At 41.1% G+C, this 16,632-nt stretch overlaps 1 protein-coding gene across 1 annotated transcript in view; it reads right to left on the bottom strand.

Moving 5' to 3' along the window:
* ENTPD7 (ectonucleoside triphosphate diphosphohydrolase 7) overlaps positions 1 to 14,265 on the bottom strand; it is a 35,809-nt gene extending 21,544 nt beyond the window's left edge. Inside the window, exons 1-5 of the mRNA XM_007470325.1 lie at positions 14,126 to 14,265; positions 13,765 to 13,867; positions 12,451 to 12,633; positions 1,919 to 2,124; positions 1,524 to 1,674 (exon numbers count right to left, since the gene is read on the bottom strand). Of these exons, the coding sequence (XP_007470387.1) occupies positions 1,524 to 1,674; positions 1,919 to 2,124; positions 12,451 to 12,633; positions 13,765 to 13,772 (548 nt within the window). The 5' untranslated portion in view covers positions 13,773 to 13,867; positions 14,126 to 14,265. The remainder of the gene's footprint in view (positions 1 to 1,523; positions 1,675 to 1,918; positions 2,125 to 12,450; positions 12,634 to 13,764; positions 13,868 to 14,125) is intronic.
* Positions 14,266 to 16,632: the final 2,367 nt, after the last annotated feature.

Below are 16,632 nucleotides of genomic sequence, written 5' to 3'. Positions count from 1 at the left end.
GAGGAAAGGCTGGGCAGTGCCAGGAGATGAGGCAATCCTCTCCTTTGCTCCAGACACACAAAATGTGGCCATTTCATTACCCTGCTGGTTGGCTCTGCCTTTTTGACCTCCGAGTCAGCTTTTTCTCTGGCCTTCCACCCTCCTTCCTTGTTTGTGAGACCTTAGTCCATTCACAGCCCTGCGATGTGGCACCACCTATGTCATCCATACTCTTCACATGGTTTCTAAAATTTTGAATGATGTATTACTTATGTCAAAAACAAAAATTCTAAATTTCACGTGTAGTATGGTTACAATTTTGTAGAAGTTACACATAGATATACAGAAAAAAAGGAATAGGACAAAATGAAACAGTTTTGATAGGATAGTAGAATTATAACTTCTTTGTTTTGATTTTAAGATTTCCTTTAATGATGTAAGGTTCTAGCAATAACATTTTAAACTTTAGTTTTAAAAATAAGTAAAAACAAACCAAAAAAAAAATTTAAAGACCAAGAGGTATGGGAAAACAAGGAGCTAGAAGGCCTTTCAGATTGACAAATGGCTACATAAAATAATCTGCTTCTCAACAGTAAACCAGTAACTGTGTCTGAGCAGAAGGAAAGTAGTCAACTGGAAGAAGTGCTGACATACATGTCTGGCACAAGCAGAATGGAGCCCTACACACATGGCAGAGGTTTTCATTGCTGTTGGCCAAGTATATGAAATGAAACTTTGTGGAAAAGGGAACTGCTATTTATCAAGGAAAAACATTTAAGCTAATAAAAAATACCCGATGACTATGAGACTGTGAACATTGCAGAAGGATGGGTGCTCAAGTTAAGGGAGCTCATTCCTACCTCAAGACCATAATAAGTATGGAGGGGTCAGGGAGGTGTCAAAAGGGAGAAATCACAAACAAGGAGGGGTCTGACCTAAGCATAGCTGCTGCCTCTTCGTCTTCCTCCTCTTTCAGTGAAGGAAAAAGGGTCAGGTGGCAAAAAGCCAGGCTCAACTGCCAAGGTCAAGTAGAAAAGACTTAACCAGCAGGGGTTGAAAAAAGTGATCTAAAGCAATGGAGACTAAGCTTTGCAAGTAGCACCAACTATCATCAGGGAGCCAGGCAAAGTTATAGAGAAAACCCCATTCCTACCAGAGCCCTCCTACTAGACCCCAGGTACCCAGTCCCTCAGGTGACCCTCCTACTACCCTTCTGAAATTATGCTCCCCTTCTAGGTGCCTCATGATCCAAATTTATTACATCACCACTGCTCCCAACCCTCAATCAAAACTAAGGATCATTACAGCCATCTCAAATAGATATTGATCCCAAAGAAGCAAACGACATGGAGGTGTGATCAACTGATTGTGAAATAACGGGGTGTAGGAGTGGCTCTGCTCTGTTTTGAGCAAGAAGTCTTTTAGTGCCACCTGTCAATTCTGTGTGCTGTACCCACATCCTGCCTTCAGATCAGGGAACCACAGAGAATAATGTATGAAACTGCTCTTTCAACTCTTGGGCCACTCACTCTCCTGCATCTCACCTCTCGGAGAGAAGCCTCATGCCTGCTGTGCATAGGATGTAAAGGGGGGTCTCCTTGTGCTTCCTCACAGGCACATGAGCAGCAGCAAAGCTCAGCAGAGGACGAAGGTAATCGCTGGCATGTTCTGGAGTGTCTGCCATTGCAGAGATTCCTTAAGTAAGATAAAATACTTTCTTTAAAGAGCAGATCACATAGACTCAGAAGACTGATACCCCATAAGGTTCTGTTTAAGGTTCTAAACATTTATTCCATAAGAGTAGGGTTGCAATGAATCCTTCCCATTATCCAGAACCTCCAGAAGAAAAGGGTAGCTTTCTTTCTCCCTCTTCTCTCCTGTCCTCTCATTTCTGTAGCAGATAAAAGAGACTGACAATGAAATATATTCCATTTAGTACCTGGCTTGATTTTTTTAACCACTGGTTGGCTGTTACGGTCTCTCATCTGTTTGATGTCCAACAAGTCATGAGGATTCCCATTATGTCTTGGCCAGAAATAAACAAAAATCCGAGAGCCACTGCTGCCACAGTCCACAACAAGTCCATAATTTAGATTTGGGTCTTCAGTGTCAGTAGCTTCAAGATCTCCTACTCGAGCCAAATACCTAAGCCGGGCAAAAAGAGAAACTAGTGTTAAGCAAATAGCACCATCACTTAATTCATCTGTTCGTGAGTCTTCATTAAGTGCCTACATGTGCCAGGCACATGGGACTACACATCCTAACAAAGGAATGAAACAATATTGACCATATTTACTGATGTATATGAGGCAACAGCTGGTTTATACTGAAATGAGGTAACCAAAAGACTCCCCTAAGTTTGGGGGTAGTTCTGAAACTGGCCAGGGTAGCAAATCTTTTACTAAGCATTAAAGGGCTTCTAGGCCTCAGTAAATACTGAGCCACTAAATTTGAGGGTGGTTTGCTATGCGCACTAGATAGCTAAAGCAATTCTAATAATTTCTTCTCTATTTATCTATCCTTTCTGTATATAAACACGAAGAACATGGCGGAATGATATCTGGCTGACAGCAGGAAGACGGAACAAGTAAAGATGTTACCACCAAAACCCCACGGTTTGAGTCTCAGCTCTAGCACTTTCTATGTTTTGTGACCTTCCTGAAATTACTTCTCTCAAGCTGTTCCCGCATCTGTGAAATGAGGGTAGTTAGGAGTCTCTACTCTCAGAGAGGCAAAAATCTATGTTGAGCAGTTAGCACAGTGCTGCGCTTGTTACATAACTATTGGGAGAACAAACAGCAGAAGACTCTCTGGAGAAAAGGGCTGAAATATCCAGAAAGAAAAGAAGACTAAAAGCTGGTAAAACCCTTCTTCTGAGTGATGAGGCTTTAATAAATATTAAAGTTTCCTCAGAGTGTACAGGTCTGAAAAGTACAAACGTCACTGATGACTCCTCTTCAAAGGCTTCACCTGAAGAGGAGCCCGGTGAGAATGAGAATGGCTTTTAGCTTATTACTCAAAAAAGGAGAGCTCTTTCTTTTCTTTTCTTTTTTTTTTTTTTTTTGCAGTACGTGGGCCTTTCACTGTTGTGGCTTCTCCCATTGCGGAGCACAGGCTCCGGACGCGCAGGCTCAGCGGCCATGGCTCATGGGCCCAGCCGCTCCGCGGCATGTGGGATCTTCCCAGACCGGGGCACGAACCCGTGTCCCCTGCATCGGCAGGCGGACTCCCAACCACTGCGCCACCAGGGAAGCCCGGAGAGCTCTTTCTTGATGCTAATATATAATGCATGGTAGGCAGACTAAAATTTTGCCTTCTAGATTCTTTTAAATTTGAATAAATATTACCATAGGTTGAGCTAATAATTGAATGAATATTCTGAAAGTAATGTTGTGAATTTTTTCAAGTAATACACCTAAACTCCCTTCTGCCCTATCATCCAACATTGTCTTTAGAGGTAACGCCCAGATCCCCAAGACCCTTACACAGAACCCTTTGTGAAGACTGAAACTAATATAATGGGGGAGGAAGGTTCTTTTACACAAAATATTCAACATTACAAATACAAAAAGGGGCCCACGTAAGTGAGGGGACTTGAATTGCAGGTAACATTCCCTTCACAGTAAATCCAGAAAAGTAAGCCATGTGTCATACCTCTCAGAACAATCTAGCCTGTGTTTACTGGTGATTTCACATTGCTACACAGACTACAGAGTTCCTTACTTTGTACAGAAAAGCAAACTTGATGAAAAGAAGACCATGTAGAAACAGTTCTGAAATCAAAAAAGTAGAGTTGAGTACCTTTCCTATTCTATAACACAAAATGCATTATTTTAAAAAGAGGAGAACATATATCTGAGCTTCAATGCAATGCTGTAAATTATTGCATAGGATAGGGTCAGGGAGAACTTTTTTCTGGATCTGATACGAGGGTGAGTTGTGGGAAGTGAAGCAGATGGTAAAAGTCTGTTACACACTAGAAAGTTTACAGTCCTAAAGATTCCATTCCACCACAGACTTTCCCATTCTACTCAAATGATTGGGCTGAAATGGGCTCACAATCCACCAATCAACTCATAACAGCTCACTTCTACCACAGGAAAGCTGGGCAGACATCTGTGTGCCACAGATAGAAAAGAAAAAGGCAAGATAATCCATCTCCAGCCCAAAGTGACTCTTCATTTCTCATCAGCAATCTGCCTACTTCACAGATCTTTATCTGCTTTCCTTCTCTGAAAACCACCCCTTCTACTTCTCTTTGACAAGATTCTGGATCTTGTCCCCTCCTGCTTAATGAATAACTTTTTCCAGTACATTGGTTCTCAAAATTTTGGGGCTCAGGACCCCTCTATAGCCTTAAAAAAATTACTGGACCCCAAAGAGCTTTTGTGGTACATCTATCTATATTTACCATGTTAGAAAATAAAACAGAACATTTAAAAATACTTATTTATTTATTTAGACACAATAGCAAACTCATTACATATTAACATATTTTATGAAAAACAACTATTTTCTAAAACAAAAAAGTTAGGAGAGTGGCATTGTTTTAGAGTTCTGCAAATCTCTTTAGTGTCTGGATTAACAGAAGATAACTAGATTCTCATATTTGCTTCTGTATTCAATCTGTTACGATAAGTTGTTTTGATTGAAGTATATGAAGAAAATCAAGCTTCACCCAGGTATGTTGTTGGAAAAGGGAAGAGTACTTTTTAGATCCTTGGTACTACACTGAAACTTGACAAGTGGAGTTTCTTAAAGGTTGGTTGCAATGTGGAATCTAAACTCTAAGAACTTTTCATACTGTTATATTAAAATGCACTGGTCTATCTTTCACTTTAAATTGCTTTTACCCATGCGTAATGTTGTCACATCATATACTGGAAAATACTGGTTCACTGAGCTATGCAAATCTTCTTAATGTTGACACATTTCATTCTACCAAAAAACCACACACATTCATGAATATCACTACCAATTTTATCAAAAAAGTCTTTTAAGTATTGGGAAGCTATCAAACTCAAAGTGGCAGATACAAACTTCCCAAACTTCTAATTTTCACTTAAAAGCTCAAATTTTATCACTGGCAATAAATATTGACAGTTATTTTCCTTAAAGTGACAGGCTTTTACTTCATTCATTTTCAAGAAAATGTCTATGAAACACCCACATCTGAAATCTACAGTTTTTCTGACAGTTATTCTTTCAAGTGAAAAATAGTATTCCATGACTGTGTTCAGCTCATAACTCAAACAACTGCCTAAGTGCTTTTCCTTGAGACAACCTGAGTATGCAACAGAAGTGCTTAATTCCTATTTCCCATTTTGTCACACAGAATATTAAAAAGACATTCTTAAGTGGAATTAGACTTTTCTTCCCACTGCAACTGTGTGACAATGAAGACTACCATAACTACTAGTATAATTTGGTGCTCTATCTTGATTTGTGCTAAGGCACCAGCAGTTTTACCCACCATCGCTTTTGCATCATCAGTGTAAATGTCAACTCAGTGAAAAAGGCAAATAGTATCACCATAGCCAAAAGGTAGAAGCAACTCAGATGTCCATGACAGATGAATGGATAAACAAAATGTGGTATATACATACAATGGAATATGATTCAGCCTTAAAAAAAAAGAAGGAAATCCTGCCATACACTACAACATGGGTGAACCTTGAGGACATTATGCTAAGTGAAATAAGCCAGTCACAAAAGACAAATACTAGATAATTCCACTTATATGAAGTATGTAAAGTAAGCAAATTCAAAGAAACAGAAAATGGAATAGTGGTTACCAGGGGCTGGGGATAGGGAAAAATTAGGGGTTGTTGTCTAGTGGGTATAGAGTTTCAGATTTGCAAGATGAAAAAGTTCTAGAGATTGGCTGCATAGTATGTGAATATACTTAACAGTACTGAACTATACACTTAAAAATGGTTAAGATGGGTAAATTGTGTTATGCGTTTTTAAACACAATTTTTTAAAAGGGCAAACAACATCTTAGTATTATCATCAAAATAGTTTTGGCCTCACAGACTCCCTGAAATGGTCTCAGAGACTCCCAAGCGTCAGTAAGCACTTTGAGAACTACTACTCTAACGCGACCTTTTTTCTAACATCCGTTTGCTTCTCTACCTATTCCTCCCCCTTTCCCTTCTTTGATATGGCTTCCCAGTTCTCAAGAAGCCTCCCCTCAACAAGCTGATTCTTGTAATGATCTAAAAAAGGCCTCCTCCTTCTGTTCTAACATGTGGAGTGTCATTATTCTCTTTAAGCAGTTTGCTTACATTTCAGTATGAGCCCGAAGACTTCTTTCACATTTGTTTGCTCCACCTCTCCATTTAGACTCTCAGCTTCTCAAGAGTAATTACCTTATTTGCATACCTCAATACAGGCACAATGTTCCTCACATTTCTCTGATACGTATCAATCAATACTGATTGGCTTGGGCCTAGAGCTCACAATATGAAGCTGCTAGTTTGTTAATAATTCATCTATGTCTTTGTATAGCTATATTCAAAATCAGTTGGTCTCCTTAGAAAATTTCAATGGCTTTCCAAAGCATCCTGTCATCCTCTTTGGTTCCTGTCAAGATAAGCAACTTTACAGCTCTCATTTGGGTACAACTCAACTTTGCTTTCTCTTCCCTTAGAAGTCACCATGTGTGCATTGGCAGAAAAACGTCAGCTGACACTACAATACAAGGGAGAAAGACAAGACCAGATGACATTTAAGTTACATTTCCCACTTGAATCCTTGCTCAGTTGCTTCAGGCTGCAGAAAGTTCTGTAATTCTGACCTCTTATGACCTAATCAGGCTTCTTACACTTTTCAACCACCTGAAGGTCTAGGCTCCTAACGCGGATGGATCACTGGTCCTTTCTCGGATATTTTCATTTCTGATTTGCAGCCCCAGCCTTAGCCATCATGGTTAATTACTGGCATTGCTGATCCTTCTGCTTTGCTGATACTGCACTAAGTCAACCCCTAAAGAAGACCTAAAGCCCAATAGAAAAAGTTCCAAAAGCTTTGGATCCCTCACATCCACTGTCCCAGGAGAGATCTGCTTCACCATCACATGCACTTACCCCCGCCTCACACACATATATCCTCTCTATTTGAGAAACATGATTTCCCTCTGGTCACTGCTGAGTCAATGAAAGGAAAGATACCCACATATACATCACCCAAGGTAGAACTGGAAGACATTGCTTTTTGTTACCATTATCCTCAAGACATTAACAGCATTAGAGCTATAACTAACCAAACCATTACCTAGCTTACAAAATCAACACTAATTACCACTTCTAGAGTTCAAAAAGAACTCAGTAATATGCCAAAAGTCCATTTAAGTGGTCCCCCATCAGCATGGAGCTACCACCTCTTTGATGAATGTCATCATATCCCAACTCTGTTCAAGGCTCAAAACCAAATATAATGACATTATAGCCAAAGTAGCTGTGCATGACTGATGATAGCAATACATACCCAGAAATGTACGCCACCAGGGAAGCCCCTGAGTCTACTTTTAATAAATTTCCTCTCTCCTGCCTCACTGTCAAGATGTCAGTACATTATTAATTACTGTCATCAGTGTGCCTGCATCTAATGACCATCACACCCTTCCCACTACCATCATTCTAACTTGCTATTATTTGCTGTGTCCTGAGACAAGAGAGAACCAAGCTAATTACAACAGTATGCACAAGTACACAGTACTATATTTAAAATGGATAGGGACTTCCCTGGTGGCATAGTGGTTAAGAATCCGCCTGCCAATGCGGGGGACATGGGTTCGAGCCCTGGTCCAGGAGGATCCCACATGCCGCGGAGCAACTAAGCCCATGTGCTACAACTACTGAGCCTGCGCTCTAGAGCCCGTGAGCCACAACTACTGAGCCCGTGTGCCACAACTACTGAAGCCTGAGCACCCTAGAGCCCGTGCTCTACAACAAGAGAAGCCACCGCAATGAGAAGCCTGCGCACCACAACGAAGAGTAGCCCCCACTCCCCGCAACTAGAGAAAGTCCACGTGCAGCAACAAAGACCCAACGCAGCCAAAAATAAATAAATTAAATAAATAAATAAATAAAATAAAATGGATAACCAACAAGGACCTACTACATAGCACAAGAAACTCTGCTCAGTATTATGTAACAACCTAAATGGGGCAAGAATTTGAAAAAGAATAGATATATGTATATGTATAACTGAATCGCTTTGCTGTATACCTGAAACTAACACAACATTGTTAACAAACTACATTCCAATATAAAATAAAAAGTTGAAAAAAACAAACAAAAAAACAGTATGTAAAACAAAAGTAAACAGCCTCTATGTGAGAGCCTTTCTTATCAGTATAGTACATAAGCTCTTAGTACATGAACTCAGTGATATCAAATTTGGTTACTCATGAGCCTCTTCTTATTAAGTTCTGATTCTTAACTTTATTCCTCATTCTTGACTATGTACAGTTCCTGATTCTTTATTCCTGATTCTACATAGTTATACTTAAACTATTACCTCATCAGGAAACAATTATTCCTTCACATCTGCCTCTCTAACTAGATTATTAACTCCATGAGTTCAGGGGCCACGTTTTATTCATCTTTGTACCCTAGCTCCTAGCACAGAGTCACACACACAGCAAGCTCTCAACAGATGTTTGCTTCCTAAATGACTCATGTAGGCAGCCATGAGTAAAGTTTAAGGACACATGGTAATTTGTGGCCATATGCACATAACGTTTCATTAAAGAACAAGAAGCTCTAGGCTATATGGCTGCTGGCTGCTCAGCCAGAGCATTACAGGGTGTGAAGATTTTGTTAAGATCATTACAGAGGCACAGTCTGTGTGTTCCTTAGCTTTGTGGCTAACTTGTTTCAATTAATTCAGCATAAGTATTTATTGAATCTGGCCACCTGAGTTTAATGGTAGATAAGAACTATCAGATCACTCTACCTCCCACATATCCCTCAGATGCATTTACTTCTCTTCATCATCATTGCTGCCACCCAAGTCTAAGCCACCATCATCTCTCTACTGGAGGATTCCAATTCATTCTCCACCATGCCATCAAAGTGACCTTTCTGTAAAAAGCATTTCTGATCATATCACTCTTCAAAGCCTTTCAAAGTCTTCCCTCTGCCCTTAAGATAAAGTCTAAACCCCCTAAAATGGCTTAATAGGCCCAGCCTGATCTACCTCTCCAGCTATATAGATCACCACTCACTGCCTAGTAGTCTTTACTCTAGCCATATTATCCTACATAGAATTCCATAATTAGACCATGCTATATTCCAGTGAGAAACTGTGCTCAGGTATGTCAAGAAAAATCTCAATAAGCATTTAAAAAACTCAAATTATGGGCTCAGTTTTCCAAAACTACAGACTTCTTAAGACAAACTGTTGACAACTCTAGTCATCTACCTAAGTAAGTGTTCCCTCTTTGAAAAGGAAGAAAGAAAAATACAAAGGAATAGTGCTGCTAGATGAGAAAAGTTTGAAAATATAAACTTCCTGAGAAAAAGTACCAAGTCTCCATGCCCTAGCTCCTATCACCCAGCACATAGTGGCTGCTCAATAAATGTTTGTTGAATGAATGAATGACCAAAGTGAATAGGAAATGAGAAATTCTTGGGACAGAACAACCCAGAAATATTAAGGGGAGGAGGTATGTGCCCCAATTCTGACCAAAAATGATTCAAGGAAAGGGTTGCTAGAGGTTTCCAGGAAGGGTCTTCACTCTTATAAGAAAGCATGCAAGACCCATTTCTCTCCTGCAGGACATGAGTGAGGATGCAGGTAGCCCTGGCTGCTATTATGCAACCATTCAGTAAGCTGACAAAATGGGCAACTGAGACAGAGACTTCCATCCTGACAGCCAATGTTGAACTTGTGGTCCCTCTATCCCTGGACTTCTTGTTATGTGAGCCAATAAACTTTGTTATTATTTAAGTTGGTCTGACTGTTACTTGCAGCCCAAAGCCTCCTAACTGATACTTTCTGGGAAGCAATAAAGAGAAAATCATGTTGAAGATGATGAACACATGTCATCATTTCATTCTGTAGCCTAATCAGAAACTAACCTTTAAAAAATAGCAACTTCTACGCAACTGGTAAGGCATTAAAACTATATCAAATAATTCAAATATATTTTCTGTGAAAAAAAGGTATTCAGTTCTCACTGAACTAACAGGAGATTAGACTCTACAGAAGAAAATACTAATGAACCGGAAGGCATGGCAATATATTAATAAAATATCCAGAAAAAACAGAGAGAAAAAAGACTGAAAAAAAAAAGAAATGAATAGAGCATCAGTGGGCTGTAAGAAAATGTCACACGGCTCAGTCACTGGAGACACCAGAGGAAAAGTGGGAGAGGACAGGAAAATATTTGAAGAAATAATGGTTAAAATTTTTCCAAATTTGATTAAAAATTACAATCCATAGATCCAAGAATCAACAAATCACATACATAAGAATCATGAAGAGGGAATTCCCTGGTGGTCCAGTGGTTAAGACTTTGCCTTCCAAGGCAGGGGGTGCGGGTTCGATCCCTGGTCTGGGAGCTAAGATCTCACATGCCTCAGGGCCAAAAACCCAAAATATAAAACAGAAACGATATTGTAACAAATTCAATAAAGACTTTAAAAATGGTCCACATCAAAAAAATCTTTAGGGCTTCCCTAGTGGCACGGTGGTTAAGAATCTGCCTGCCAGTGTAGGGGACACGGGTTTGAGCCCTGGTCCAGGAAGACCCCACATGCCATGGAGCAACTAAGCCTGTGCGTCACAACTACTGAGCCTGCACTCTGGAGCCCGCGAGCCACAACTACTGAGCCCACATGCCACAACTACTGAAGCCCACGTGCCTAGAGCCCATGCTCCACAAGACAAGCCACTACAATGAGAAGCCTGTGCACCCCAATGAAGAGTAGCCCCCACTCGCCACAACCAGAGAAGAGCCCGTGCACAGCAACAAAGACCCAACACAACTAAAAATAAAATAAAATAAATTTTTAAAAATAAAAATTATTTTTTAAAAAATCTTAAAAAAAAGAAAAAAGAATCATGAAGAAAACTACACCAAGGCACATCATAATCGAATTGTTTAAAACCAGTGATAAAGAGAAAACCTTAAAAGCAGCCAGAGGAAGACATATTACGTACAGAGAGAACAAAGATAAAAATGACAGCAGACTTCTAAGACAACCCAGAAGACAGTGAAGCATCATCTGTAAAGTAATGAAAGAAGAAAACAATCAACCTAGAGTTCCATACTCAGTGAACATTTCTTTTAAAGGGAAAACAAAATAAAGACTTTTCCAGTCATATAAAAGTTTAAAGAATTCACCAACCACAGACTCACACTACTAGAAATGTTAAAGGAAGACCTTTAGGCAAAAGGAAAATGATACCAGACGGAAATATGAAATCTACACAAAGGAATGAAGAGGCCCAGAAATGGTAAATATACAAGCCTTTTTTTCTTATTTTTAAAAACCTCTTTAAAAAATAATTGAATGTTTAAAGCAAAAATAATAACACATGGTGGAGCTTATAACATATGTAGAAGTAAAAGGTATGACAACAATAGCACCAAGGCCAAGGGGAAAGAGAGGAATGAAAGTACACTGTTGTTAGGTTCTTACACTGTGTGTGAAGAGGTATAATATTACTTGAAGTAATAAGTTAAAGATGTATACTCTAAACCCTAAAGCAACCACTGAAAAAATAAAAACAGAGTTATATCTAATAAGCCAAGAAAGGGGATAAAATGGAATCATAAAAAATGTACTCAATTCAAAAGAAGGGGAAAAAAGAGGAAAGACAAAGAACAGATGTGACAAGCAGAAAACAAATAGCAAGACAAATTAAAATCTAAACAATTGATAAATGTAAATAGCCTGAAGGGCCCAAATAAAAGGCAGACACTGTCAGATTGGGTAGAAAGAAAGACTCAACTAAACTCTGCCTACAAGAAGCTCACTTTAAACGTAAAGACACAAACAGGCTAAAACTAAAAGAATGGAAAAACATCTATCATGCTAACACTAACCCAAGAAAGCTGAAGTTGCTACTGATATATTAATACCAGACTAGTAGATTTCAGAGCAAAGAATATAATCAAAGATAAACAGAGTCATTTAATAATGATAAAAGGGTCAATTCATCAAGAGTACATAACAATCCTAAACATTTATGCACCCAGTAAGCCAGCCCACCAAGACAAAAAAACAGAAAGATGTCTTTCATGGTTAAAATGCAGCAACAGCATTCCTGAATCAAAATTGAACATTGCCGAAATGGGGCTTAAGATCTTCTTTATGTAATAAGTGGCATGCAGTTTTACTAATAAAAGTGCGGTATTCCCCAAAAGAGTCAAAGGTGGTAGTGTGTTAAACAGCTTATCAAAATATTTATGACTTCAACACCAAAGCCAATCGAAGCGACGTAAAGCTGACTCACCTTTCATATTGCCTGTCTCGTGGTAATGAAGCACCCCAATGTCGAAAGTCCATGATTAACATAAGTAAAAGGAGACAGGATATGAAGAAGAGTCCTAGGAATGCCACCCGCTGCCGGGGAAATGGGCTCACTGTGGGCACAGTGAAGTACCAGGAGGCTGGGCAGAGGTAGGAAAAACTGATCCTGAAATGAGACAAACATTAGTAAGAAAAGTCTCTATAATCCAGTGGTAAAAAGTGGTTTTTAAGCTGAATTAAAGCGCTTCCTGATAAAGGCAAAAAATTATGCCCCCAGAAGTCTAAATGTTCATTTAGTCTCGAATTTTAGAAAAGGACATATATAGTTCATGGAGCTTCTACTATATAAATAAAAAAAGGCTTCTCTGCTCTTTTTTCAGAGTGCACTTTGGGATGCAGTTCAAAGAACCAACTTCATGTTAATGAAAAGATCACCAGTCTCCCTGTGCAATCTCATAACGCTGAAGAATCAGAGCACTTGTAACATTCCCATCAAGAATGCTGTCAAAAAAACTGGATAGTCAGAAAATTTATTCAACTGATTTTTAAAAATATTTTAATAGGTAACATACGCACACAATAAAAAAAAATCAAACAGTTTAAAGGATATATAGTGGAAAGTGAGTCTTGTGCCTTAACCCCATCATTTCCCTCTCAGAGGCAACCACTGTTACCCAGGGATACTCTTGTATACACAAGCATAAATACATACCATATAGGTAATATATCTGTGTGTGTGTGTCTGTGTGTGTATCTCCATTCCTTTGGTTTTACACCATACCTACTGTTCTGCATCTTTCTCCACTTACTCTATTTGACAACTGTCTCATTTGGTACATGTTGCTCCACAGATCCACATTAATCTTTTCTGAAAGCTTCAGAGTGTTATAATGTATGGATAAGCATACTCAACTGTGAAGTTCACTTTCCATAGTAATTCAGAAGGACCTCGGTCTGTTTTCAAAGTTCATTAAAAAAATTTTTTTTGTTTTGTTTTTGTTTTTTGGGTTTTTTTAACCTCCTCAAGGGGCACCTAGCCTCACTCAAGTGGAAATTTGAAAGAACATTACAATCTAGCACTTACCAGAGCTGAGCAAGCACTCACTCTATCACCCCGGGGGGCTCCGGGCTGTAAGGTATTGTTGAATCTGCCTTCAAAAGAATGCAGCTTTGATCTTTGCATCCATCTGACCAGGCTGCGAAGTCCACATGCAGCCCTAGAGCAAACCTCACTCGTAACAATCTCCCAGCCACCCCCCACCGAGCTCCCAGCTGAGGATAAAGTCTGCAACCTTACCTAGCCATGGGTTCCCTTCAGTGGTCTCAAGGCCTGTCACCTCCTTTTCCTTTTGCCTTGAGAAGGTGGTCTCCTCGTCCCAGTCATCTCCGAAGTCTGCAGCCTGGAAAGAGCTGGTTGGGGTTCCGGCTCACCTCCAGCAGTACCCACGAGACAAGACCCCATACCCCACCACGAGAAGCTCATGGCGTCCACCCACTCTCCGGGCTCCCACTCCAGATCCGTATGCTCTTGTTCCTGGGGTTCAGTGGACCCTACCCGGGCTCCCTGGGAGCGGGGTATTCTAGAGGGCCAGCGACTTCCTCGAGGAACCCGCGGTCCGCCCCTCCCGGCCCCGCAGCCCTCCCGAGCTCATACTCACGGGTCGAGCGGCCCGCCGGCTCCCTCAGCTCCGCTCTGCTAGGTCCGGAGGTGCTCCCCGCGGCCTCTACCAGAGCCGGAAGGAGGCCTGGGCTGCCGGCGGCGCCACGTCCCCAAGGAAACCGCAGGGAGCCAATGACTGACAGGGGACCCGCGGAGAGGGGCCCGCCTTCCACCCAGCAGGGGCCGCGGGCGAACCAGCTCCGTCGGCCGCACGTCGGTCCGCCAGGGTGGCCAGTCCCCTAGAGCGCTAGGCCTTAATGCCCGCCCCGGGATTTCGAGCGCGTCCAATCCGGAAGGGCGTCGTGCGGGGCTCCGCCTGGAGGGGCCGGCTGTGGCTCACAGGTGAGCAGTACGGAGCGGCGCCCAGGTACCTTGCGGCTGCTACCCTCTCGGTGGCGCTAGTTCTCTGCTGGCTGTTTCCTCTGCGGCCGTTTTCTCTGCGGCCGTTTTCAGGACGGAGCGGCTCGGGTGCGTGGGTCTCGGGGTGTTCTCCCTTGCCTAAAGCCAGTCGGAGGTTTTGTGTCCACAAATCCTGCCCTGCAGAATGGCAGTTCTCCCACCACAAGCCTTCCCTACAGCCTCCCAAACAGATGCCCTGGATCCACTGTGTTGTCCCATGAAAAAAAAAACACAAGTTGGGGGGTAATGACGACTACACCGCAGCGCTTATATCCATTCATTCAACATTCATTTAATGTCTACTGTGAGCCAAACATTAAGAGCGGCTGTGTCCCTGCCCTCCCAGACCTTAACAGTAATACACAAAAGGTAATGTTTCCTGAATGTTGTTTTTGTACCTTGCTTACACCAGCCCCTTCTCTCATGTCCAGGCGGGAGCCGCTTGGACAGGATGAAGTCCAAGTCCTTACAAACTTGGCACACACATGGCCGTCCACGACCTGCCCATGCAGCATCTGCTGCTGCTCCGCACCTCCCTTATCGTGCTCCAGCAACGCACCTCTGTGGTTTCTGCCCTCTTGGGCTTTGCTCACTCTGCCTCCTCCACCCCTCCCCTACACCTGCCTTGAGTATCCTTCCCTGCCTCTTTACCGGGTCAACTTGTCCTCAACCCTTACCACTCGATTTAAGGGTCACTTCCCCTAAAAGCCTTACTTGATCTACACCTCCTTTATATATTGTTTCACTTACCACATTGAATGACAATTATATTTACGTATCTGTCTATCCCAGTAGACAGAATATCCTTGAGGGCAAGGACTATCTGCTTGCATAGCAATGCTGGGCACTGCCTGGCACATAAAATACAACTAATATATGATAAATATGTGAATGAATGACTGTGGAAATAAATGAAGACCACCCAAGTGAGAACAAAGAGGCTATTTACTCTATGCCTGCTATAACAGGGCAGTCAACCACTATCACTTGGCATCTGGCAGAGAATCAAAGGCTGTCAAGGGAGTGGGGAAGTTTAAGGTGGAAAAACAAAAAGGGAAGATTTCATATATGCACCGAATGGCATGGGGAAGCTGGAAGCAGGCTAACTAGAAGCAAGGCATCTTATGTGATTGTTTGGGGGAGCATATTTGACCTTCGCCAGTTGGTCCTGAGTTGGAAGGGCAGGGGCAAAAATTAGGGAAGCTGACAGTCATTGACCAGTCATGAGAGTTCTGGGTTGATTGCTGCAGAGGCTGTGGGTCAGAGTTTTAATTGTCATATACGGTCTGGCCATTATCCAGTCTGTGTATTCAGTCTCTCATGACTGTTTCTTTTTTCCTCCATTACCCTCCCAACCTTGTTGGGTTTCCTAGGTTGCTTTTCTCCTTCAATTCTCAATTTTCTTTTTGTCCCTCAGTCCCTACTCTGCTTCAAGTGTTATATTTTATCCAGGCCCCAGAAACCACATCGAGTATAATAGTTGCATAAAGTTAGGATTAACCACAAAAAATTACAAAATACCAGGTGATTTTATTCTAGAGCCTAGTTCAGTGCCTGGAACAAGGTAGACATAGGAAAAGCTCAACAAATGTTTTGGCTTTGTTTTTTTTTTAATTCTTGAAGTTGCCTGCCAACTGTGCAGTTCTAAATCTAATCTATGTATATTTCAAACTCCAGTGTTCCACTAAATGAGTGTTTTTGAGTGGAAATAAAATTCCTATTTATGTTTTAAATAGTACTTGTTTCATATGGTTTATGAACTATATTAACTTAGAACTTGAAGGTGCATTGAAACATCTAATTTATATTTTGTAACTACTATTATAAAACAGAAAAGAAACCTACATTTTAATCCCAACACTTTCTCATTATACCTTCTTTGTCCATCTGGTTTGGACAATAATTCCTTCAATCACTCCATATGCTCTCAGGCATGGTAAAGCCTGCAGTGCTTATCTGATTAACAGCCTACAGGGCTAAGTTCTGAGGTTTCCAGTTAGGAGGCCAAAAAAAATGGGTTGAGATTATTTCTCCATCTCATTTGCTGTAATTCAACATGTTGAAACAAATTACAGAAATCCATATTTCAAAACAGGCTTTTAACTG

This window comes from Lipotes vexillifer, unplaced genomic scaffold (genome assembly GCF_000442215.2).
Source record: "Lipotes vexillifer unplaced genomic scaffold, Lipotes_vexillifer_v1.1 scaffold916, whole genome shotgun sequence".
NCBI classification, from domain to species: domain Eukaryota; kingdom Metazoa; phylum Chordata; class Mammalia; order Artiodactyla; family Lipotidae; genus Lipotes; species Lipotes vexillifer.
Note: the sequence above shows the minus strand (reverse complement) of the source record. Positions and strands in the feature narration are given on the sequence as shown.